The sequence below is a fragment of the Culex pipiens genome, chromosome 3 (genome assembly GCF_016801865.2).
Source record: "Culex pipiens pallens isolate TS chromosome 3, TS_CPP_V2, whole genome shotgun sequence".
Lineage (NCBI taxonomy): Eukaryota > Metazoa > Arthropoda > Insecta > Diptera > Culicidae > Culex > Culex pipiens.
Genome location: NC_068939.1, coordinates 163040295 through 163066611, shown reverse-complemented (window position 1 = coordinate 163066611; position 26317 = coordinate 163040295). Strand labels below are relative to the sequence as shown.

The 26317-nt window shown below is 35.5% G+C and overlaps 1 protein-coding gene across 2 annotated transcripts in view; it reads right to left on the bottom strand.

The window, feature by feature from the left end:
- LOC120425210 (adenylate cyclase type 6) overlaps positions 1–26317 on the bottom strand; it is a 283171-nt gene that overhangs the window by 149500 nt on the left and 107354 nt on the right. The window contains exons 2-3 of one of the 2 annotated variants that reach the window (XM_052711138.1): positions 18670–18854; positions 12137–12400 (exon numbers count right to left, since the gene is read on the bottom strand). In XM_052711138.1, the coding sequence (XP_052567098.1) occupies positions 12137–12400; positions 18670–18783 (378 nt within the window). In that variant the 5' untranslated portion in view covers positions 18784–18854. The remainder of the gene's footprint in view (positions 1–12136; positions 12401–18669; positions 18855–26317) is intronic. The other variant, XM_052711139.1, reaches the window with a different exon arrangement.

Sequence of the window (26317 nt, the reverse complement as noted above, 5' to 3'; positions counted from 1 at the left end):
AAAAAACGCTAAAATGATTTTTTTTAATCCAAGATGGCGGCCAAAATGGCGGTGATGTTATTTTGAAAAAATACATTTTATATTTTAACAAGCAATCAATAACTCAAATTTGACTAAAACTGGGTCGCAGAACTAGAATTTTATGTTTAAAACAAGAAAATGTTTTTTTTATTATTTTTTCATTCGTCATTCGATACAAACCTAATTGAACTTTGGATAATCGAGGCTTCGGTGTAGGTTATCTCCAGGTAATAATAACCTTTTTATTGTTTAAAATGGTTGTGCGTTCAATTGGCTCTGAAAATTCTCCACATTTTTTTCATATCAAAATTCCAAAACCATTCTGGCTTTTGAAAATCTGCCAAAATGCTAATGAGATATAGAATTCCACAAATTGAAAATAAGTAATCTCTTTAAGAGTTTTTTTTTAATTTGCATCTTTTCTTTAACTGCCAAATCTCGGCAACAATCTAGTTTTCAATATTTAATTTTTTAAATCTTTGTAGAAAATAAATTCAATATTGGGGGAAATATGCCCATCTTAAGCCTAATAAGCGGTCGTGTTTGAATCATGCTGGATAATCTGGATTGTTCCTTGAAATTCACTAAAACCTAAGCCTAATAAGCGGTCGTGTTTAAATGATGCTGGATAATCTGGATTGTTCCTTGAAATTCACTAAAACCAAGAACACCAACGAGTAGAGCAACTTTTTGTGAACATTTCTGTTTATTTTCACTTTTATTAAAAGTTATGCTATTCCTTTTACAAGCATTTAAAAAAAATATTTCAAAAATGCATTCTAATCAGTCGAGTGCATTGGGCCACGCCCATTTTTCTATTTTCAGCTTAGTTCTTTTTTTCTTCCAGCGCTTTTTTGGGTCTGCTTAGTGCTGCCAAAATTGATGAAATTTTAAGCGAACGCGCACGAAAAGTAGCATTTATAGCGAAAGTTTCCTGGCAGCACTTGCTCACTCCAACAGGCGCTGCACCAGCATGTTGGTGGTGTTGGTGGCCACCCTTTGTTCTTTATTTGCCTTCGCTCCTCGCTCGGTTTTCTTCAGCCTTCGATTGGAATGGGTCATCAAAATTGAAACGTCAAACGACTTGGCGCGTTTGTTTTTTTTATGGTGCTTGCTAATTATTTACATTTTTCGGGATTATTTTTCAAGTGAGTGACTAACTAATGTGCAAAAGAACATGTTGCCGGTAGTTGGAAGCAATTTTATATCTTAAGCGCTTTGAAATCGTTAGCGCAAGTGAAAAGATATTGATGGCGGCTTTCGTTAAGCAGTTAACCTCTGATCTTGCGTGTGGATGTGTGTGCCACCAAAATGATGAGAAATGGTCTTGCAAAATTGAAATTATGATCAAAAGTGCATTAAATTTGATCTTTTTGGCCAGTAAGTAGCATACATTTGCGTGCTTACTCGAGGCGGTGCTGTTGCTGGTAAGTTTACAGCCTAAATAGTATTTTTGGAGCTTTAATGGAGCATCAAACTCTCCAGATGACGAAGATAGGTGTTTGATTAGAAAGGGTATATTTTCCCTACTAAACCAATCCTTACATTGGAAAAGAATATTTGTTGAGTACATTTTAAACATTTTCGAAAAAAAAGTTCAATTATTTTTGTACTTGCTACTGTTAACTGTTAACGATAAAAATCTAAAAAATAATTCCAAAATCTCGACATATCCAATTCAAGCAAGAATTCATCTAGCAAACCCGCGAAATTCCGGTTCGTTATTTTTCCACCTCGTGAATTTTCACTTGGCAACATCTGCTTGCCGCCGCCGCGACTGCTGGCGGTGGAAAATCCCTTTCCTCTCTTCTTAGGAAAAAATCTGATTACAGGTAGCAATACGTGCTTCGCAGGTGAGTAGCTTTGAATGGGGCGCAATTACAGCTATGGAGGATGGAGAAAAAAGAAAATCTCGAGCTAGGAAAAATTGCACTGCGGTTTGGTTTTAAATGCAATTTGAATGAATGGTAGTCTGGGAAAAAGCATACTTTTTTCTGAAGGATGCAGGAAGTTTTGCTTCCTGGGTGACGGTTGAATCAGCTGAATACAACTAGAAACATGAGTGCGGTTTGACAGCATTTTCTCAAACTAATATAGAAACATGACTTCAACAGTGAAAGCTTCGTACTTTTCTCCCAAGCGCACTTGCAAACTGGCCCCATTTGCAGGTGAATTGCTCTGCACTCAAAATTCCCCCAGTTAACTCATCCTTTGGCCGCGGGGTGGTACGCTCGTCGAGCTCTGTGTGTCAACTATTAATAGCTCTTGTGTCATCATCAACGACGTCGTCGTTGTCGACTCCGATGTTCCATCATGTTTCGCTCTGATTCAGAGGGAATGCCGTGTGCCTTTCAGTGGGGGGAGCTTTCTTCTGGAAAATTCACCCTTAAGCAAGTTGTACGATGCTTTTGTACGACGGAGAAGAAGAAGACGGTGGATGTGCTTTTATTCCATCGTCATCGTCGTTGTCGCTAGGAGTTTAGCTGGTTGTACGCCCTGCAGGTGCCAACCGTGTGACACTATTTTCCAGCTCAACCACTTTTGCTGTTAGACGTTTTCCCAGCACTGCTGCTGCCGGCTGGATTGAGTTTTACCTAGTCTGGTTGCTTGGGGGAAGCAGCAGCAGCTCTGTTGACTTTTTGAAGATTTCTTAAGTCGTTGAAAGCGTGCGAGAATAAAGTTTGGCACAGATTTAATGTTTTGAAATTCAGGATTGATTACACTGCCGTTAGTACGGGGTGAAATTAAGTCAGAGTGGTTTCATACAGCTTAAGAAATAAATCTGAGACTATACATTTCTATATTCTATATTTATATTTTGTGATTTGGCTAAAGTTTGTTGACCAAATCGCCCCAAAACAATATTCATACAGATTGGAAATTGTCCAAGGGTCATTCTCCGCCAACTCACACAGCAGTTGCCCCGACCCCTCTTCGATTTGCGTGAAATTTTGTTCTAAGGGGTAACTTTTGTCCCTGATCACAAATCCGAGCTCCATTTTTCGATATCGTGACGGGTGGGCGGTACGACCCCTTCACCCAAAAGAAAAATATGTATCAGAATCTGCAACAGTGGATTTGCTGCAGAAAATGTTACATTTTATAACAGTTTTTGCAGCAAGCTCATAGCTCTTTTTTGCCCGCGTGTAAACATGTCAGCGATCTGCAGTTCTCACCAACACATATAATGCTAGCGCGTCTTCAAGCAAAACTTTAGAGAGAAGAATATGTTGGTGCTCTGTCCCTCTCAATTCATCAAGCGTCTATGGCGCGGTGGTAGCGTGTCGGATCAATAACCAAGAAGTTGGTGGTTCAATCCTTGTTCTGTTAAGGGTTTTTTTTTGTGAAATACAACCAAAAAGCCGTCGGTAATTTCGATAATTGTCGGTAACGGGCAAAAATGTCATACCCCTATATCGCAAAAAATGCATGAGGACAGATTTCATGCAGATTTTGATATACTTTCATGCCGCCATGCATCACAATCATAGGGACGTGGCGTTACATCGTGCTGCCAACTTGGTTTTTTTAAGTGCAAGAGTGGAAAAGTGCTGAGTCGTCGTCTAAAAATAGACGGCGTCCTATCTCGCCCAGCAAAATGAAGTCGACAAAGTAGTCGGTTTCGATGGTGAAAAAGTGGAAAACGTGGTCTAAAAATAGCGACGCCATCCCCCTATGCGACCACCGTTTGGGTGTTCAATTTTTGAACATTCGAAAAAAGATGGTGATGGTGAATTTTTCGTTACTCGACTGTAAAAAAAAAAAATTGAGACATGTCATTTCAAGGGAAATTTAATGTACTTTTGGAAACGGTAATAACCTAGAAGGGTTATTTTTTCATTGTCCACGCTTCAAACTTGAACGTGAAAATGTTACTTGCCCAATATTTATTTAAATTCAAACTATCTTTATAATTATACAAATCAACTTTTACCGCGTTTGCGGTGAGCCTTCTTCACCCGGCCCGTGTAGGCTAGACCCAGTTTTGGTGGATCTTCATTGGTAGTACACCCAGAACTGGGCATCGGCATACGAGAGGATAAAGAGCACGTTTCGGTAGTAAAATGGTACTGTGTGCGGACGGAGAGGATAAATCCCGAAATAACCGAGAGTACTTTACTCATGGGTTCATCTTCAAAAAAAGTTCATCTATCAAAAAACAAAAGTACCGATGTCGAGACTCGAACCCAAGACCTTCGGCATATTGAACCGTGCCTTTGCCGTATGGGCCACCATGGTTCGGTGACTAAGTGGCGGTCATTTGTCCATATAAGCCACTCAATAGGATGAACTGTTCTTATGAACGAATGAACACGCGAGAGGACTATACTCTCGCCAAATAGCACTTTCCTCACGATTCTTTTCGTGAGGACTATCCCCTCGTTTTTTAACTTTGGGTGTAGTGTTGATCTTGAAACCCTTGACCAACCCTTGACCTCGGACGGATCGATGTTGTAGAGACCTTCGGTCAACCTCATTACAATACAAACAGATTTGTTTTGTATGAAAGTTGTTAACAAAAAAGTGTTCACGTGGTTTATTGATAGTCCCTTATTGTGGTTTGGTTGAGCGTTTTAGCAGAATTCATTACTATGAATACAAAGAGACGAGTTGTTCCTTTTAATTACGCTATATATTTTTAATATCTTGACATATACGTGTTTCGTCTACTACTTGCAGACTTCATCAGTGTTCTGTTCTCGACTCGAGAACAGAACACTGATGAAGTCTGCAAGTAGTAGACGAAATACGTATCTGTCAAGATATTAAAAATATATATAGCGGAATTAAAAGGAACAACTCGTCTCTTTGTATTCATAATAGTCCCTTATGTTTATACATCCAACTTGTCTATTCTACAACTTTGTAGAATTTTGTTACACTGAAAAATAACTCTACAAAGTTACAAAAAACACGAAATTTTGAATTGAAAAATTTGTGTTCCAAATAAAAAAATACCCTTCTGGGTAATTGCAGATTCGAAAAGTACATTAAATTTCCCGTAAAATAACACGTCTTTCGATTTTCAACAGCTTAGTAACGGGAAATGGCAGCTTAAATAACTATTTTCTAACTTTTTGTTCTATGAAAAATACGTATTTTAGCGATTACAGTGAAATTTTGTAAATTACCCGTTTTCAAATTAAAGCCATTTTAGGCATTCTTTTTGTTTTTTTTTTTATATTTCGTTGTTTCTCGTTTGCCCATTTAAAAAAAAATAGATTTTCCCTTGTGGGTACGGCTTTTGGTTGCTTAGTATGACCCTGCAAAAATAAAAAAAAATAAACACAAGAAAAATCGATTTTCTCAGTGTTGTCCAATTTGGCCCCGTTTTTTGATCTCAGGAACTAATGGTCCGATATTCAACATTGAAAAATGAAATATTCGTAAAAAAAAATTGATCATCAAAAATAAAATAAAAACTTCTCTATAGGTTTCAATTCATGATTTCAACCCCTTTGAAATGTTACTGTTGATTTTGAAATAACTGTTTTCAAAAGCTCAGAAAATATCAACAATGATCCATTTTGTATAATATCGTACCATAGTTCCTAGGATACCGGTGATCTAATAAAAAGGGCTTGTTGGGCAACACTGAGAAATTTCAATTTTTCTTGACTTTTTATCTCTGCAGCCGTATTAACAAAGTTCAAATAGAAAAATGTAGGGAATTTTCTAAGCTTGCCTATTTTTTCACATTGAGCATTATTTTTAAAAATTCAAAAGCTGTGACTTTATATACAAGTTGCTGAAAAATGAAAAACTCTTAAGTTTTCCTTAAAAGATGGCTTTTTACAACTTTGCCGAAGACACCAAATCGATCGAAAATTTCTTGAATAGATTCAGATTGTTGAATTTTCATTTACCTTTTTTGTATGGATTGCTGTCAAATTTGCATGGAAAATAGTACGGACAAACTGGTGATTCAAAATGACATCTCTGGGCATTAGGAAGTTACCGATAAAGTTTCAACCAGATTAAAAATTCCAATAAAAAATAAACGAATCGCCTCAATATCACAAAAAAAAAACACTTTGATGATTCGTGTAAGAAACAGAAGTGTGAAATAAAGCTTGCAGTATTTTTTTTTATATCTCGTAAGTTTAGTGGATCGTGTAAATAAAGCTTTTCCCTCAATTCTTTTTAGTAAATCCGGCCCCCTTTTGAAGCAAACATTTCCGCGCGCTTCAAACCTCAGTTTCAATGTTTGTTTTCCGTTTTTTTTCGCCGCTGCTGTTTTTCTTGGTAATATCCATCCTAAGGGCATGTTATTTTATGCCACTGAGGAGGAGACTGCCGAACGAGACAGGGACAGCAATTTGCAAGAAAAACTTTGTCATTGCAACCGAGAAGAAGCGATTGCGCGAGATTTCATGAAAATTGAGGGGTAAAATGAAAGGTGAGGGTGAGTGTGTGTCATAATTTGTGGTGAACAAGTTTTGAGTGAGCACAAAAATAAAATGGTACGATTATTTTAAATTTCCTGAATTGGCTGGGAAACGAATACTTAAAAAAAATCTTTATCTCAATGGCTTCTGAGTGTAACCCATTCATGTAGCACTTCCCAACATCCCAACTGGGGTCACCCAGGCAATCGGTTATTCCATGTCCGTTCCCATGGCCACAATTCATTCAAAGTGTGGTGTACGGTACCGTTTTCACAGCCCATCAAAAACGCTCGATTGATGCCATAAAAATGATGATGGCTCGTCCGTTCGTTTGCACTCTAAACCTACTGTTCACATTTTTTTCTTGATTGCCCCTCTCCGAAATGAAATGATACGAAGCCCGCCATAAAGTGATTGAAAAACAGCCCCTTCTTTGCCCCCCAAACAACTCCCATGAAAATCCGTTTCGGGGGTTTTTCTTCAACTTTCAACCTCCAGCAAGTTCTGCTTCCGGTTTTAAAGCCACACAAACTGCAAAATCGAATCGCATTCCGCTCGAGTGCCCACCCTGAATGGATTCCGGAGTCAATCCGGGTTCCCAGCTTTAGTTACAGCTATTTCACAGTAAAGTGGCGTATATCCACAAAACTACCCTTAACTTTACGTCAGTTAACGGCAGAAAAAAAAAACCTCAAACCAACTGTTGCCAGCTCAGTAGTACGATCACAGCTGGCGTTGCGTTGGGACAGGAAAGGACATAAAGCTGCAGCACAAAGAGGAAAATCAGTGTCGAACACTAGACTAAAATGTGGTTTTCCCCTATTCAGATTGACTGGTTTGGTTCTTCAGCTTTCTTTTCGCTCTCGTCTCGAATTGCTGCCAGTTCGCTGTAAGAAGCAATTTTCCAGATGACATTTATCACCACTCAAATCAATGGAGCTTTTGCTTTAGGAATTGTGCACACAAGCCAACAATTCAGCTGTGTGCTACAAATTCAGTGATAAGTGACAATAGCAGGGGTGACGACCCTAGTATCAACATTTTTAACCAAAAAAGCTCTAAAATTTTAAACACTATTCTTAGAGCTTCTTATTCTCGGTTGAAATTTAAATTAAATAAAAAGTCTAACAAACACCCTTCTACCCTTAGTTATGACCATTTTATGGCAGCATCCACAATTGGCTGCTCAACCCTACACAGTTCGTTAAGAAGGGGTCGTACAAGGAAGGGTAGACTAGACCTAGACTGTGTGTGTGTGGGGGTGTAATAAATGGACTGCTTGGTACCAGGCCTAGACAGATTGGCAGGATGAAAAAGTGTCCTCCTTTTTTTCGTTGTTCCCACTAGCTTTTTTATGGTTTTGCGTCCTTTTTTTTTGTTCGAAGGATGGCCCGAACAAATTGTTGCGAATGTTATAAATTGGGCGACGATTGGACTTTGATGGGCGATTTTTGGGGTTTATTTTCTTCGGGGTTGCAAGAGGGAAGTGAAACGATACCGCGCGCTGGTTGGTTAAGGAGTAAATTTATGGTTTCATTTTGGGCTTTACTTAATGCAGCTCTCTACATTTTTGTGAGAAAAAAAGATCGACCTTTAACTTCACTTTGTAGAAAGATGGCTTTGATAAAGTTGTATGTAAATTTCAAGACAAATTGGACAGACTCCTAATTGTTTTGCTCTGAAAAAAACGATTATCCCATTTTATTTATTTTGTATTATTTTTTGTCGTTTTTTTTTTCGAAAATAAGTGAAATTTAGGGCTCCAAGGAAATAAAATAGTGTTTTCAAATTTACAAACACACTCCTATAAAAAATATGTAAATTTTCATTTGCATATTTTGATGAGTTTAAGTCACGATTGAGCTATTTTTAAACTTTTATAAAAAATATACTTTGATTTTTACATGAATAATTATTTTACAATTTGTATGAATCAGTGCTCTGACTGGTGATGAGAAATTGACTTGAATTGAACATATACTTTGATTTTGACCAAAATTTACGATTTTCAACAAAATTTTAAACAAAATTTTAAATCAGATTTTATTGTGAAATCATTTTTGCCTTTTTTCGTTACTCAACTAAAAAAATCGTGGGACTTGCCATTAGAGTGGAAAATCCCAAGTTTTCTTACTTTTGTGATTTTTTTTCTCAATATTTTTGTAATTTTTGTTTTGTAATTTGAAAGAAACTATTAATATTGTGCCCAATTGGAGCTTAACATTTCAAAAGGGCACAAAACTTTTGTAAACAATAGTGTATCCCTTTCACTCAAATGACAGATTGCATAAGGTGTGAGAGGGATACACTCTTGTTTACAAAAGTTTTGTGCCCTAATGAAATGGAAAGCACGATTTGTAGCAAAAAAATTAACTTTGGACGAATTGCTTTTGATATATATTTGAAAAAAATCAAGTTATGTTAAAAAGTAATGGCAAGTTATGATTTTGAAAATATCACCTTCTTTAAAAAAAATTCTTTAAAATCACTAGGCAAATAAATACTGCTGAAATTTTAAAGTTTCTTTGGAAAAACTTCTCTAATTGAACGTGAATTATTAAAAAAAAATCATTGCATAGGTATTACGTATATTTTTGTATTTTTATTTTAATAGGGCACTTTTTACAAAGTTTGAATATTTGGACCAGGGATCGAAATAAACCATAAAACTTAAGGGGTTACATACATGTATATCAGCAAAAAAAAGGTCATAATTCGGTATGAGCACAGTCGGTAAGTTTTCAAGGTATTAAAATAAACATTTTCATCTACTAACAAAACAAATTTGAAAACATTTGGCTGTATGATTGCCGAGATATAGCTATTTGAAGTTATCAGTTTCAGAAAACGGGTGCCACGATATCTCAACACTGCCTTGACCAAATCGGCGCAAAATTTTTGAGAAGACTCTTTAACCCAAAAATGGGTCATATATGACCCAAAAATCAAAATTTTCAAAGGTAGCTTATAAGGATCATTTTGCCGAAGGCCGATTTGCAAAAAAAAGTTTATTTTTAAAAAAGATAAAAATATTTTTTTGTTTTTCATATAAAAAAACTTCAACGAATGATTTTTGTATTTAAAAAAAAAACCTAACTTAATCCACCTTTCGGTGGTTGGTGCCTTCCTCTCATTTATAGAGTGATTGCAATCCCCTAAAGTGTCCACATGGTTTATGGATCTCCCCTAACGTGATCGCAGCACCTAAGAGGTCCTAATAAAAATAAGTGACGAGTAAAAAAAAACAGACTTCCTACAGACTTTTTGTCAAGATTATACAGACACCGCCTTTCAGGAAAATGGCATCCCTCTACAAGGCTTTTTTCGTGGCGATCAGACGGGACTATTTGAGGTTATGTAAATTCAGACCATTTTTTAAACTGCTTGTAATTTTAGATAGGTAAGTCAGATCTTAAAAATTCTTAATCCACAAGAAAGGTCTACTCAAATGCTTTCTAAAAATATATAACATGTGAGGGTTTCATGAAAAAACCACCCTTTTTACCATAATATTAATTTAATAAGAAACAGTTTTTTTAACATAACTTTTTAAATACATGATCAAACTGCATGAATTTAAATAGCAACTTAGGGGACGTTAAGACGGATCGATTAAAAACCATTCCGGCCAAAATCGGTTGAGCCTGTGACAAGATATTCCAGTGACATTGATTTGGTACACATGTCTACATACAGCCAAACACACAGACATTTGCTAAGCTGGTGATATGTACAAATGAATGTAGGTCTAGGAGGTCTAACTAAAAAGTTCGTTTTTCGAGTGATTTTATAGCCTTTCCTCAGTAAAGTGAGGAAGGCAAAAAGCAAAATTTAGAAATCGGGCTTCGTTATACACACGCGATATGTCTTGAGAGTCTTCACCTCAATTTTAAGCCAATTTGATCAATGCAATTGCGAGATATCGTGGCACCCGTAAATCAAGTCGGTGTTTGGAGAAAAACGAACAGAAAGTTCAATAGTTCGCTTTTCGCATGGCAAAATGTTGAGCTTAATTCGTCTATAACTCAGTTCAATCCTGAAATACCGTCATGAAACTTTCAGGAGTGCTTGAAAACCATGTTACAATATTTTAAAATGGTTTTTGCAGTGTTAAAAATGAGTTTAAAATGTTTTGTATTCTAAAATTAGATCAACTATTGAGCTATAAGATATGACGGAGGTTTTTACTTTTGTCAAAATACGTTTTTTTTTTTAATTCATAGTGATTTTTAGAAAGTATCGAAAATTCCCCCAAAAAAATAGAAAAAAAATGTTTTGGTATAAATTTGATTTTTTTTTTTTTTTGCACATTGTTGATGCGACCTTTGGTTGATGAGATTTGGCCTTGCAAAAAATTAATATGATCAAAACTTAGTTTTTCTTAGTGCAATCAATGAAAACGTGGAAAATATTAATCCGATTTTTTAAACAATTTAAAAAAATCTACTCTTGTGAAATTTTCGCAACCTATTCTAACAAATATTTTCAGATTTTTTAAATCACGAAATACATTTAAAAAGGGCCAAATAATTCGGATTAAGACCTTTTGAAGTGAAAGTCGTGATTCCAAAAATCTGAAAATATATTTTTAAAGAGGTTGAGAAAATTTCACACAAGGTTATTTTTTAAAATTATTATGAAGTTCACCCATTTGAAGAAAAATATATTTTTTCCCCCTATTAGATTCAAATGACATTTCAAAAATTTTAAACAGTTGCTATGCTTTCAAAGCTATTTTTAGTTACATGCCCACCTGGTTTCAGTTAAGATAGTACGTAAAGTCTATTAGTTGTATTGCCATTGAGGTAACGATTCATCCCCACAAGGAAAAAGGTACAAAAAAGCTTCTTTTCAAATGATTTGAATCTCGTACCTATGTGAAAAGGATTCGCCCTCAGTGCCAAAACCCTCAAATGCCAGTAGACGAGAATGCAGCGCAATAAAATGAAGTCGCAACACTGCTTCAGCGTGCTGCTTATCGCGATGCTTAAACTTAATGAACCATTTAATTTCGAGCAAATAGAATTTAGATCGGCGATTGCCGCAGCTACACCACAGCAGAGGGTTAAGGGAAAAAACGAATAAAACCATGGTTGCAAAAGGATTCCAAAACGGTAAGATGAGATACAGGTGCAGCAGCCCCAGAGGACATCTGGCTTTATCGTTCCCTCGGTTTGTGCATCTGAACGTCATCGTGCACTTACTTATGGGAAGGCACACCTGGGTTTTGCTTTAACGAGAGACCGAGGTGAGATTTGAGATACAAATTGCAGAACTGCTAACGAAATGCAGGTGGGAAACTGGGTTGTTGAAGGTGAGAGGGGGGGGGGGAGCACACTTTAGTTACACCGTGCAGATGCAAAGGGGTGTGCCAATCGGAGATAAGGGAAAAGTGAGCAATTTTTGCGACACCTCCAGGTGCTTCCAAGGAATGGAAACATAACCTTTAAGCTTGCGAGATTGCAGTCTTTTCGTGCAGAAATATGATTTAACTAAAAGGGTTCACTGGAAAGATCTCTTATTTTTTTTAGAAAATTTATCCAACTAGACATGATTTAACTACAGTCGTTCAATCAATATCACATTTCCATTTCAGAGCCTTTAATTAAAATCCCATCGTTTAAAAAAATGAACCCTCAACTTCTAAAGTGGCTTTCCAATCCAGGACACCCACCAACAACCCTTATGCATAATGAGGGTCAAAACGAACCAAAAAAAAAACTCACCGCAATCAAACTGCTGCTGATCGATTCCGGGCCGCGGTTCGAGCTCTTGAAGTGCTCAATCACCTCCCATTTGGGCTTTTTGGGCGAGCTGTTCTCGTGGATGGTCATCGACTGGGCGGGCGACGCGTTCGAGGAGGAGCCCAGCTCCAGTACGACGCTGGCCGCCGACGGGCCGCCCGCCCCCGGAGTGGCCGGATCGGTGGGCTGCTGGCGCAGGGACGAGCAGCGCCGGGCGAACTTGTTCTTCCGGATCGTGGCAAAGTCCTGTTGGAGTGGGTGGGGGAGTAGAGGAGGGAAAGGGTGGTGCAAAAGTGAGTTTTGATAGGTTTTTTTTGTTTTGTTTTCGGATGCTCCTTAACAGTATGCAAATCAAAAGTGAAACATTTAGCACAAAAAATAGGCAAATTAAAGAATTCCAAGTGAAAATTAAACCAAAACATGCGAAATGAAGTATGATATGAAGTTTAGCCATCGCAAAAAAAATTCCAACTGAATAAAACACCAATTTCATCAATTCTATAGAATTAAAAAAACACTTTGTTAATCATCCTCTTGAAAATGAGCTGTTCCCAGAGTCATCTAATAAGTCCTCATTTTTCAACTCTCGATACCTCGGAATCTATTGGTTTAATTTTCAATTTAAAAAAAATAATCTATTCTGGAATTTTCTGCTCTTGATAAATAAATTTAAACTTAAAAAACTAGCCCATCATAAGACAATAACAAAAATAAGTGCTTTAATCTTACTCAAAAGTTACTTTCCATACCAATGATCCGCGTATAACTGAGAAATCTAATATTACACAAATTTTAATGATCAACAAAGTAAAAAAATAGAAAATTTTACTGCATGGATGCTTTTCATCCATAAGGAATTTTTAATTTCGAGTATATTTAACTTAACTCAAAAAAATCCCTTATAAGTCCTTTTAAACAGGCACTTTATCAAAAAATGTGTGATAGTACCTAGATTATATTTATGTTGAAAAAGGAGGATTTTTCAGCATGAGTTGTGCATTTATCCAGCGAGATCAAAATAATATTGAAAAGGATTACTTTTCAATACAATTGCTGAAAAATCTAACTTAATAGCATCTATTTGGGAAATGTCTATGCCACAGTTTAACACAGAGTACTCTGTGCATTAGCTTCCGATTCAGTTATTTTGATGAAGAAAAGTAGGGCGTTTCGCCTTTCGAGAACGACAGGAAATGTAAGCAGTTTCAAAATGGAGAAGCAATTAATTATTACCGTCTCCTGGGGTGAATCGGAACTACAGTCTGAATAGGGACAGCAGTGTTTGGAGCACTTTAAGGTTTTAAATTTGGAAATGGGTGTACACATTTTGTTGGTCTGAGTCTGTTCTATCCGAAACCAACCAGAAAAATAAAATATTGTGCTCTGACATGGTTAAAACTGTTGTCCCAATTCGCCCCATGTGTCCCGATTCGCCCCAGTTGACGGTATTCAATATTGCCTCTAAAAATGATTTTTGATTATTTTTTTTGCCATGACATTTAATAATTACCAAAAACAATATTTTTTACCATCCTAAACTCTTACGCAAAAGATGTCACTTGAAACATATAAAAAAATCCTAAATTTAAAAACTCGTATTTTTGGAATCCAACATATAGGCTGATGCAAATATTTTTCAAAGTTTTTGTCCCTCGGCTAAATATTGAAATTGCAAGCAACAATTTCAACATTTGAATGAAAAAGTTGTTGGAAAATGCATTAAACATTAGTACTTTACTACAGTTGGCTCAAAATCATTTTTTTTTTCAACAATACAATGTTTTATCAAAACTTATGTCACTCAAAATTTCGAAGAAGTTTGAAAACATATATTTTTGCCCCCCAATTTATCCGGTCGATTATGAAAGATAGAGGGGGAGACAAAAGCTTTGAACAATTTGTGATTAAAACTCAAATAAATATACCGGGTTTTTATTGTGCTTGCATAATTGATTCATTTGACATAGGGAACTGAAATTTATTCAAATTATAAAAAAATACAAAGAAAATCTATTCGAAGAACTTTTCTAATTTTTTTTATAGCGTCATTTTTTTAATTAAGTTAGAAAAAATTGCATATTAAATCTTTGTTTTTTATTCAGCAAGGTTTTTTTTTAAATATCATTGGCTTGCAGACTCAAACATAATAAAGCCGTTGCAAATATTTTTTAAAGTTTATGTACCTCGACTCAAAGTCTAGGGGGGGGGGGGGGGGCAAAAAAATAAAAAAATATAAAAATTGAAATTGCAAGCCATGGTATTAACATTTCAATGAAAAAAGTGTTTTAAAATGCATTTACACCTGTCCAGTTGTTTTCTCATCATTAGTGTTCAAAAAATCCAATTATTGAAGAGATGTTTTTTTCGCCGAAAAAAAAAACTTTTGCGGTGCTGTATATTTACAACGGCCTAATTTACAAAATAAAGTCAATATAATTAAAGATAAACTATACAACATTTCGAATGATATTTATTTCGTTTTTTTTATTTAAAAATATATCAAATGCAATTAAAAAACAACTTGAAATAATTCTTCAAATCATATTGATCAAATATTTTTTTAAATTCAGAATAAATATACAGTAAATAAAATCGAGTTTTAGAAAAATGATAAATTGATAAATTGATTAAATTGATAAATAAATTGAATAATTACCGCTTTATTACGTAATTTTACCTGTACAGCACTGGCGGTAACAAGAGGGGGGGCTGGGGGGCCGGGCCCCTGGATCATTCACAAACACCGTAATAAAAAAAATCCCATACGTGTGCCCCCCCCCCTCCTTCTGTCAGAGCCTGGTCACGCTACTGCTGCACAGTTAAGAAAGTTGAATTTAGAACGTTAAAAATTGAGGCTTACATGTTTAAAATGTAAAATTATACAGAAAATAAAAAAAATCCAAAGATTTTTCACAAGTTTATTTTTTAATTTCACTATTTTTACACAATAATTTTGGCAAAACTACTCAATCTTCCGAAATTCGACCTTTATTTACTGGGTAAGAAATGACTTGATCAAAAAACTGAGACAATAAACCCAACTTGTGTATTAAGGATCATTATCCGTTTTAATCATAAATAAAAACAAAAAAATATTGTTCTCAATGTTTAAGTTTGAATTTGAACTTTAATACCCGATTCAAATAAAATCGAGTTTTAAAAAATGTTAAAAAGGTCATTTTTTTTAAATAATGCCTTTTTTTCTAGATTTTGCCACACAAAGCCCTGTATTTAGAATTTTGAATATTCTGGACATGCATTCCAAATAAGAAAGACTCCTAATTTTTGTTTCAAATTATATTTTTAACACTTTTTTTAAGGTCCATTTAACCAAACTTTTTTTTTATTTTGAGTGTTTCAGTTAGGATGTACTAAAACATTCAAAAATATACAAATGGATTATTGCACCTTTTCAAAAAAAAATCTCCTGTATTGTTTGTTTTAAGTTCATATTAATGCATCGGGTTTAAAAAAAAAAGTGTTATCAAAAAACATAGAGAATCACTGATTTATTTAAAATAATTGTCACTTCAATCATTGTACATTTAAATACATTCTCATGGTTTAAGACTTTCTTCAGTTTGCAATTAATTTGAACTGTTTGATGAAAACATATTTTTTGAAAATGCCTTTTTGAACTAGCTTTTGAAGTATGTTTTTGACGTTGGATAACGTTTTGCTCGATGGTTCAGAGGCGTCATTTTTGAAAACACGAGCCACAGGATCAAAAGTAACTTTGCTAAATTGTTAATGCTTATAGCATCATACAGCAAAATCAAAATGCCATAATGTTTGTTCCAAGTATGCTGATACATTTTAAACAAAACTAGCATTTTCCAAACGCATTCAACAATTTCAAATAGCAAAGTCGATAACAACTTCCAGCTTGTTCGACTCCAGTTTAATAAATATCGAGAATTTTTGAGTGACCTGGAATTGACTCGATTACTGACATAAATGATGCTATTCCATTCCGGCTATGTCTGTGGCATAACTGCTTTGACTTTTTGTATTACAGTTTATTATAGCAGTTTTAGGTTTCTTAAAGTTTTAGGTTAGATATCAGATTAAACTAGAGCGTCCAATTTCCCGGGGTTACAAAATTCCCGGGAAACGGGAAATTTCCAACAAATTTCCCGGGAATTCCCGGGAAATTTGAAATATATCGAGAATTGTTCTGATCCTGGTTTTGATTTATATTTTGCAACAAAATTGAATAGAATAGCAACTATATGGCAAAATAAGTGTAAGGTTCAATTAATGCCTTGGCTGCTTGTAAAAAAAACATACAACTTCTAAAAAAATACAAATTTTCTGAAAATATAAGCTGTCTTTCAATTCGTTCAAAATATACAAAATAATGATAGGTATTTTGTTTTGAAGCTAGGTATTATTTTTGCAATCACATTGTTTGGAAAGTGAGTAAAATGAATCCATGCTCCAAAACGATAAAATTGATTTGAATACGTCACTGTGACTAGTTCGAGAGAATATGAAAGAAATGAAAAAAATCATGCAGCAATTATGTTTTTCATGGCAAGACATTGAAATCAAAAAAAATAATATATAAAATATGTTTTTCATTGTAAATATTTTATCCAGAACAAATCTTACTGGGTTGAGCTCATGAATAAATAGATAAGCAGAGAATTTAGCTTACAAATCTGCTATTCACTTGAAATACCTTTTTTATGTAATCACAACTCAAAGTTTTCAAATGTTTGGAGCGATTATTTGAAATATGTATGGATGGGTACCTTTTATGTAATACGAAGTAGTTTTTAAATGATTTTTTTTAATAATTCGGCCTAATAAATGACTTTGGTTAAAAGAATTTTCATAGCAAAAAAAGTAGCTTAGTAGTTTCATATTTAAATCTCTTACGCCCTTGGCAGCTCTAGTGCTCTATAAATTTTCAACTTTTAACTGTAATTTCTCGAACATTTTTAAACAAATTAACCTAATTCTTTTAGAAAAATCCTCTTCGAGACATTTTATGATACCAATTCATTTTTTTCCCAATTTATTCATGGTAGACAAAACGTAAAACAAACTCAATTTTGATCTTGGTGGGAAGAGGAGCCTTATTTTCAAATGATTTAACAATAATTTTCGTTTAAAAAGCTCGTTTAAAAAGCCAAGATTATAATAGTTTATTTTAATTCCATAAATCTTATCGTTATTTTTGTTGCCCAACAAATAAACTATTCCCAGTTGTGAATGCTTCAGAAATTAATATCATCTGAAATTTATCTTGACATGAAAAACTCAGACGAAATGATAAGTTCAATAAAACAGTGAATTGAATTCAATAGAATAAAATTGAGTTCTTTCATTATTTTTTTCAAAAATTTAAAAAATCCACCAAAAAGTTAAGAAAATGTATACTTTAACTTGAATTTCGGGAATTCCCGGGAAATTCACAAAATTCCCGGGAAACGGAAAATATTTTTTTTCGGGAAATCCCGGGAATTCCCGGGAATTTTTTTCCCTGGACGGGAAAATGGACGCTCTAGATTTAACTTTAGTTAATTGTCCACATTTTTGAATTATACGTGCAACTAAACAATTTTTTTCATGGATTTGTTAAAACATCCACATAATTGATAAAATGATTAAAACATGTTGTGATACTTTGCATCTCAAAATGTTGAAAAGAAAGAAATATTTTGATAATATTTTAACAGAAATGTTAATTTTAGATTGACAGTGAACAAATAAATTCAATTTTGCGGTTAGAAAATTTAAATTTTAATAAATGGTTAGAAAATTTAAATCACAATAAACGTGATAAACGCAGTGTTAATTAAGAACTCAATAAGTTTTTTTTTAAAAAAAAAAAGGTTTTTTGCAATATCTGGTTCTTATGGTAGGTCCTTTTTCAGAAATTAAGTAAGAAAGGATGGTGCAGAAATTCCTAGCCAATCTTAAAGCTTTAATCAAAACTGTTCACACCTACGGAAGTCGTCCTTATCAACCCCCATCGGAAATCGGTACTTCCCACCTGCTGATCCACCTGATTGAGCAAACAAATTTTCCCACTCCACTCAAATTCTTTCCACCTGAGTGACCGACCTGTCCAGTTCAGCCATCGTCGCCGTCGTCAACCCCAAAGTGGTCTTGACGCCAACCGGGGAAAACCAGCAGAAACGAAGTCACCATTGGAGACAAACTTGCTCCCCAAAACAATTTCTTTGAAGTAGGTAGTCTGTGAGGGTCTCAGCTGGCGCTGTTTTGAAAGTCAAATGTGCAAACAAGTCGGACTCAAAATAACCCCGCGAAAATCTGCTGGGGTTTGGTGCGCAAAACACACTTCCTTAAGTGGTGTTTGGCTGGACAAACAAATCCGGACAATTTTTCCGGGGTGAAACCACCCAGCAGAAGCGCGTTTGAGGGTGGTGGGGTGGTTCCAAAATGATTTAAAAAATATCACGTTGAAATTATGAAAAATAAAAACAAATTTCACACAAAAAGCATAACAAATTAACATTAAATAGCAATTTTAAACAACTCACCAGCTTCCCATCGGTGCCGGCCTTCCGGTTGACCCGCAGCGAGAACCGTTTGCACCAGTCCCGGTTCTGGTTTTCCGTCGAGAACGAACGCAGCAGGGGCAGGGGAGATGTCATGGTGGGGGCGTGGGAGGCGTCCTTCCTCCCGGCCTACTCACCACGCCTTAGTTGGTGTGTGCTTTTCCGCGCTGAAAGAAGGACAATGAAAAATGACGGTTATCAGAAAATTAGGCATCATCAAGATTCCACTCTGAACTGCTGGAACGCGCCCCTGGAATGGGTGGGAGAAAACGAGTTTCGTATAAAAACGTGGAATTACTTAAAGAGGAACGTTTTGGTGTGGGTGAAGGTCGTGGCGGGAAATTGAGGCATAAAAAGTGACGGTTTTGAGGGTATTTAGGAAATTTTAATTGTTGAGTTGAGTTGAGTTGAGTTGAGTTGAGTTGAGTTGAGTTGAGTTGAGTTGAGTTGAGTTGAGTTGAGTTGAGTTGAGTTGAGTTGAGTTGAGTTGAGTTGAGTTGAGTTGAGTTGAGTTGAGTTGAGTTGAGTTGAGTTGAGTTGAGTTGAGTTGAGTTGAGTTGAGTTGAGTTGAGTTGAGTTGAGTTGAGTTGAGTTGAGTTGAGTTGAGTTGAGTTGAGTTGAGTTGAGTTGAGTTGAGTTGAGTTGAGTTGAGTTGAGTTGAGTTGAGTTGAGTTGAGTTGAGTTGAGTTGAGTTGAGTTGAGTTGAGTTGAGTTGAGTTGAGTTGAGTTGAGTTGAGTTGAGTTGAGTTGAGTTGAGTTGAGTTGAGTTGAGTTGAGTTGAGTTGAGTTGAGTTGAGTTGAGTTGAGTTGAGTTGAGTTGAGTTGAGTTGAGTTGAGTTGAGTTGAGTTGAGTTGAGTTGAGTTGAGTTGAGTTGAGTTGAGTTGAGTTGAGTTGAGTTGAGTTGAGTTGAGTTGAGTTGAGTTGAGTTGAGTTGAGTTGAGTTGAGTTGAGTTGAGTTGAGTTGAGTTGAGTTGAGTTGAGTTGAGTTGAGTTGAGTTGAGTTGAGTTGAGTTGAGTTGAGTTATTTGAGTTGAGTTGAGTTGAGTTGAGTTGAGTTGAGTTTAATGAATCTTTAAGCAGTTTCTTCTGATTGTTTAAGCCTATCGTTACTCAGAATTACTCAGGTCCCACGTTGAAGCTTCCACTAATGCGAAACCATTCTCGGAACGTCAACTAATCCACCTGAGCTGTTAGTAAATAAACAACCACATCGCCTTCGGCCAATCCCGCAGCGGTGGGTACTTTTCCCAAGCAAATGGTCTCTTCTCGGTAAAAGTACTCGATCGAGCAGAAGAGGGTGGAAAAAAACAGATGAAACATAAGAAGCTGTATTTTCTGCGACATTCCAAAAATAGAACCTGTATGAGTGGGGGGCACTTCTCAGGGATGATATTTACTGCTCCTTTGGATAAAAAAAGTGAATTGCGGCGAGGAAAACCCCACCCCAAAATATTCGATAAAGATCGAACAGAGAGTTTTCCCCCTTTTACTCGATATCATATGAGTCTCTTCCAAATGGAAGAGCAACCAACAGCAATTTTCGGTAATTCACTCAATTTCAAGGCTAAATAGCGTATGAAAGATATTCAATGTAATATTGGATTTTGTGGGACCGGTGAAAGGTTGGGCTCCATGGTATCGTCTTTGTTCCAGGAAAAAGTGAAGAAAGGGTGGTTGGATGCGATAAGATGCTGGGTGGAAAATTATATCAATTTAAAGGGTTGTTGAAGCTGGTTTAAAAATGAATGCTTTCCGTAGATTTTACTTAATGTGAAATTTGAAATTGAAGCTAAACAAATACTTTCTCGTAAGTTGAGTTGAACAAACTCAACTGGTTGAGACACGAACACTAAACCACTCTCAAAATAAATTGTCTCCAAATTCCTTTGAACTTTCAACCGGAACCAATACCGAGCAAATACATGTGCGTGTTTGTACTCCAAGTCACGATTCATTGGATTGTTTCGAATTCAGCTCCAGGAGCTTCCAAACACAAACAGAAACAGTTTCGAATCGACGGGAAACTTCTTGAGAATTCACTCCTCCCTTCCCCCTTAAGCACAAACATTTACTTTCAATTGCCTTTCATTAGCTGTAATTGTTTCAACTGCTATCATTTTATCTCCCAGCGCACCGGTTGTTGCTTATCGCCCGCCAAACAACAATGAATAATTGTATCGGATTAGTCACGTTTCGTGAATTTTCACAGCAGCTTGCCAACCCTTCCCCCTTTCTCGGTGGAGGAAAAGTTTCACGTGGCAGCCAGCACAAAACTTTGCAACCGGTCTCTGTTGGCAGGAATTGTTGTCCTTTCCGGTTGGACGGGTTTATCTGGCGAAGATCAGCGGTTCGGCACTCGATTTAGCTTTCCGCGGAGGCGTCCCAAATGTCCTGAGAACTCGACAAGATGACATGGTTGCGATTTGGGGGTGGGGTTGTTCTAAAGTAAACAACTTCGGAGCATTTATTGCCTCTGGCACTTGTTTGCAGAATCTACGAAAATAGCAATTATAATTGCTGAAGTTCAACTCAACTCAACTCAACTCAACTCAACTCAACTCAACTCAACTCAACTCAACTCAACTCAACTCAACTCAACTCAACTCAACTCAACTCAACTCAACTCAACTCAACTCAACTCAACTCAACTCAACTCAACTCAACTCAACTCAACTCAACTCAACTCAACTCAACTCAACTCAACTCAACTCAACTCAACTCAACTCAACTCAACTCAACTCAACTCAACTCAACTCAACTCAACTCAACTCAACTCAACTCAACTCAACTCAACTCAACTCAACTCAACTCAACTCAACTCAACTCAACTCAACTCAACTCAACTCAACTCAACTCAACTAAACTCAACTCAACTCAACTTAACTCAACTCAACTCAACTCAACTCAACTCAACTCAACTCAACTCAACTCAACTCAACTCAACTCAACTCAACTCAACTCAACTCAACTCAACTCAACTCAACTCAACTCAACTCAACTCAACTCAACTCAACTCAACTCAACTCAACTCAACTCAACTCAACTCAACTCAACTCAACTCAACTCAACTCAACTCAACTCAACTCAACTCAACTCAACTCAACTCAACTCAACTCAACTCAACTCAACTCAACTCAACTCAACTCAACTCAACTCAACTCAACTCAACTCAACTCAACTCAACTCAACTCAACTCAACTCAACTCAACTCAACTCAACTCAACTCAACTCAACTCAACTCAACTCAACTCAACTCAACTCAACTCAACTCAACTCAACTCAACTCAACTCAACTCAACTCAACTCAACTCAACTCAACTCAACTCAACTCAACTCAACTCAAGTTATATTTTCCCTTTTTTTTCTCGAACTTTTCCCACAAAAAGATTCCCCGCAAAAGGTAACCCAACTCCCAAGCCTTATCTCGCAAGATCAATTACCGAAAACCTGTTTTGGCAACCCACCACGTTGCTGCTGCGAAAGGTCCTGCCTAGAATAATAGTGGTGAATTAGCACAAATTACCACATCATTTGCCGTTGAACACAAAATACACCTTCCCTGAAGTTGCGCCGCGGGCCGTGTTGTTGATTTTCCGGCATCCGATAAGAGGATATTCGACCCTGTTTTTCGGCGCAAATCGTGGGAATCGGACTCAGCTGTGAGCCCCCGATCTGGGCAAATTTTGGAGAAGGGTTCCGCGATGACGCGACCAATGTTCCGTGATTTGGGAATCGGAATTAATTATCCGATTTGTCGGAACATTTCCAGGTGAATACCGGTAATCTGGGTGTTCGCACAGATCGAAAAAATCGGCTTTTTTATAAATGAAATTCTCAAATTATCGCCTAACTTTCATCATTCTTTGATAAACTCTCTGCAACACACCTTCAGAACGAAAATACAACTTCAAATTTAATTCCACTTCTACTGCTGCAGCTCAAACTTTCCCCATAATTCCCTCATAAATTTATTTCCAGTAGCTTCCGCCAACCAGCAAATTTAAAGACGAAACTCAATCTCGCTCGGGCGAAAATTTTCCATCAATTTTGCTTTTCCGGAAACTTCACGTGCCATTCCTGGTAGGAATGGGGGTGTTCGCACCAAGGACGAGCAAGGAATCGTTTACAAATTTTGAATTTCTTGCCCAACTTTTCACAAGCGCAGAATTTGGAGGTGGCTCCAAGTTTCGAAAGAGGAACTTGGAGGCTGAAGAGGGTGACATCATTTAGCAAAACATTTAAATCATTTCCATGGATTATTACCAATCAGTCTGGCATGGAGGATTCTTACGCGCGGAAAAGTTTTCCTGGAATTTTCAAGAAACGCAAAGCCAGGGAATACTGAAGAAAAAAAATAAAACAATAGAGAAATACACATTTTCTGTCATACGAAGAAAGCTACAAATAATCAATTTTCACTCATAAACCAGACAAATTAAATTCATAAATCTTCAAATCCAAATATTACATCGAAAATCTAAACGTGTAAAAAACTAAAGAAATTCAACGATAAACTCAAAAATTCAAAATCGAAGTTTCAAAACTTGACGCACCGTGAGTCTCCATTAAAATTGTGGCTAAATATAAAATGGAACTATCAATAATCATATTCCAGGACCTTTTTACCGATACTCTATTAATCAAAAAACCTTTAGTGACCCAAGATACTTTTTTTTTTATTCACGAACATTCATTTTGAATATTTTGGTCCATAGCTGGTGATGAAAGAATTTAAAAAATTAAGAATTTATCAGCCGCACAAAAGCCGCACGATTACGTAAATTTTCAAATATCTGTAACTTTCTATGGAATTTTCCGATCGATTTGGTGTCTAAAGGGGAAATACCCGTAACTTTTGAGCCATAGAGAAGTATGGACAAAAATGTTGTTGAGTTATGATTTTTTGAAAAAAAAACTGTGTTTTTTGAAAAAAATAGACATTTAACTTAAAAAATTTAGGACTGTAAAATGTGAAATCAAATTTGCAATCGAACTCAAAAATCGATTTTTTTTTAAAGTGCACCGTTTGCAAGACAAAGCCACAGAAAATTTAAATTAAACTAACTAAACTGAAAAATTCCCATTCCTAGTCCTAAAAATATCTTGATCGAAAAGTTCAGAAAATATCCAATAAGTTTGCCTAAGAGACTCTAAAGCAGAGCAGGCCTGCCCAACCTTTTTGGCCCAATTTTCACATTTTTGATCGTCAAAATAACAATTGGTGATTTTTTTCAGGGTTTATTTTTTTATTTTTTATTAATATTTATACAAGTTGTTTTTATGTACATTTAACGTCAAAATCACCAGTTAAAACTTACATAAAAACTACTTGCAAAAATATTTTACCATACTTTTGTCAAAGTTATGTTCACTGATCATCTGAGGACCGATTCCATCAAATATACCATGAAAAAAAATAACAATCGTTATTTTGACGATCAAAAATCAAAAATTGAGCCAAAAAGGTTGGGCTCTAGAGATTGAACCGCTGGATGCTAAAAAACAGAGATTAAAAATCATTAAACAAGGAAACTTGAATTTTTATTCCCACATTTTTTTAATGTCAAAATCAACAAATGTTCCAATGGTACAAAATTAAACATTTGTTAATTTTTTTTATGTTTTCAAAAAAAAAATATTGAAATTTTTGGAATCAAGACAACCATTTCAAATGGGCATAATATTGAATGATTTGCCGTTTTGAAATGTTAGTCTTGATTCCAAAATTTAAAAACAAAATTCAAACTTTTCGAAAAACATATTTCCGTTCCGATTCTGTTTTATTAATTTAAAAAAATAAAAAATCAAGATTTTTTTCAGTTTCAATTAAACTTTAAGTGGCTATACCTTGAAAACGGTGCACTTTATCAAAAAATCTGTTGAGTACCTTTCGATTGCAATTTGATTATGCATTAAAAACTGAAATAAACATTTTTTTACAAATATTTCTGTATAAAAAACTTTTTTTTATAAGCAGCAAAATGTTTGGAATTTTTTTAAAATTAAAACATTCGGATTTGGGAAACAGATTTTTTGAGAAAAATCTTTTCAATAATACACCAATTTGAAGTTTTAGTCTTGATTTCAAATTAAAAGAAATGTCAGTAAAATTTTTATTTTTTGAGAAAAACAAAACATTTTTTTATACACTATATTATGGTTCAAAAGTTGATTATTTTAAAAAAAATTAGGATAAATAATTACAAATTTTGAGAAATTGATTGTTTGTGAAAAAAAGTTAAGGCTGTTGCAAATATATGACAAAATCTCTGTATCATCAAATTTTCTCACACTTTTCAGCTCGCGGTAGCTCGGAAACTTTTGGTTCAATTCTCAATGTTTAAATATGAAACTTTTACTGTTTTGTTATGCTCCTTTTATTAAACATAATTTCTTAAATTAAGAATCAAGAGTGACATTTTGAAATGGCTTCAAACCTTGCTTCTAACACTTATTTTAGACAGTTTCCGAGGCATCGGGAATTTAGAAGTGTAGGCCTCCTAGCCTACTAAACAATAAGAGGCTGTAACATTCATCATCTAGCTACAAATATAATTTGCGCAGGGGTACTTTATCTTCATAAAATATTAAAAAAAAGATAAAATAAAAACCTGACAATGTATTCATCTTAAAAATGGTGCAATTTATCAACAAAATTATAAATACATTTTCGACTTCAGATTTATTTTGCATCCTAAAATGATTTTTAAAAATTTTGATTGACTGTATTTTATTTTTTTTACAAATTCTCAATTTTATAGAAATCTAAATATTTCAAATTTAAACGTTGCTCGGATATCTCTATCATCATAATCAGGTCCTTCTTCATCATTACATTTTTTTATTCTTGTATGTAATCCGTTTAGCAACATAGAAACTTTTCCCAACAAACCTGCTGTTACTTGAGCTTTTTTTTTCCTTTTCTACTGTACCAAGTATTTTTACACTCAGTTGCAAATATAAACTACAAACTTTGATGTCTTAAGACGACTTACCAAAAGAAAGAGATATTAAACATTGTTTAAAATTGTCTTATTTTTTTGTATTTGGCTTTATTTATTTGTTCTACTAAAATTGAGTGTAAATGAGAAGCAGAACTTCCCCGCTCGCGCAAAAAACTTTGAACAAGCCTTCTCCGCGCTCCATCGACCAACCTCCCCTCAACTAATGATTCCGGAAACCCGGGATAGAGCTCATATTTCGCGGATAATTTCACTTTAATAAGGGACGTCTCCTTCCGCGAGGCTGCAGTTTATCCTTCTCGTTCCAACAGGACCGGGGGATATCGTATTGCATTTCACTCGCACAAAAACACACACCCGCGCAAGAGTTTGCAATTTATCATCTGGGTGAGTTGAGTCCAACTTTTTTTTGTTCATGTTTTGCGTGGGCTATTTTTCCAGGATGATATTATAGCACCAGTTGGGACTGAGACTTGGACAGAAAGTAATTTCATTCCGTTTCAATTAACTTAATTGAAAGGATGAGAAAAAAAACTAGAGTTACGAAAAGTTGAACCCCTACAATGAAAGCGCTGCAAGTTGTTGTTTGTAGTTTTGGAAAACAAAAACGAGAATGTGTCAGATTTTCAATTTGCTACTAATGGACAGGAAGCAACTGCAGTCTGCT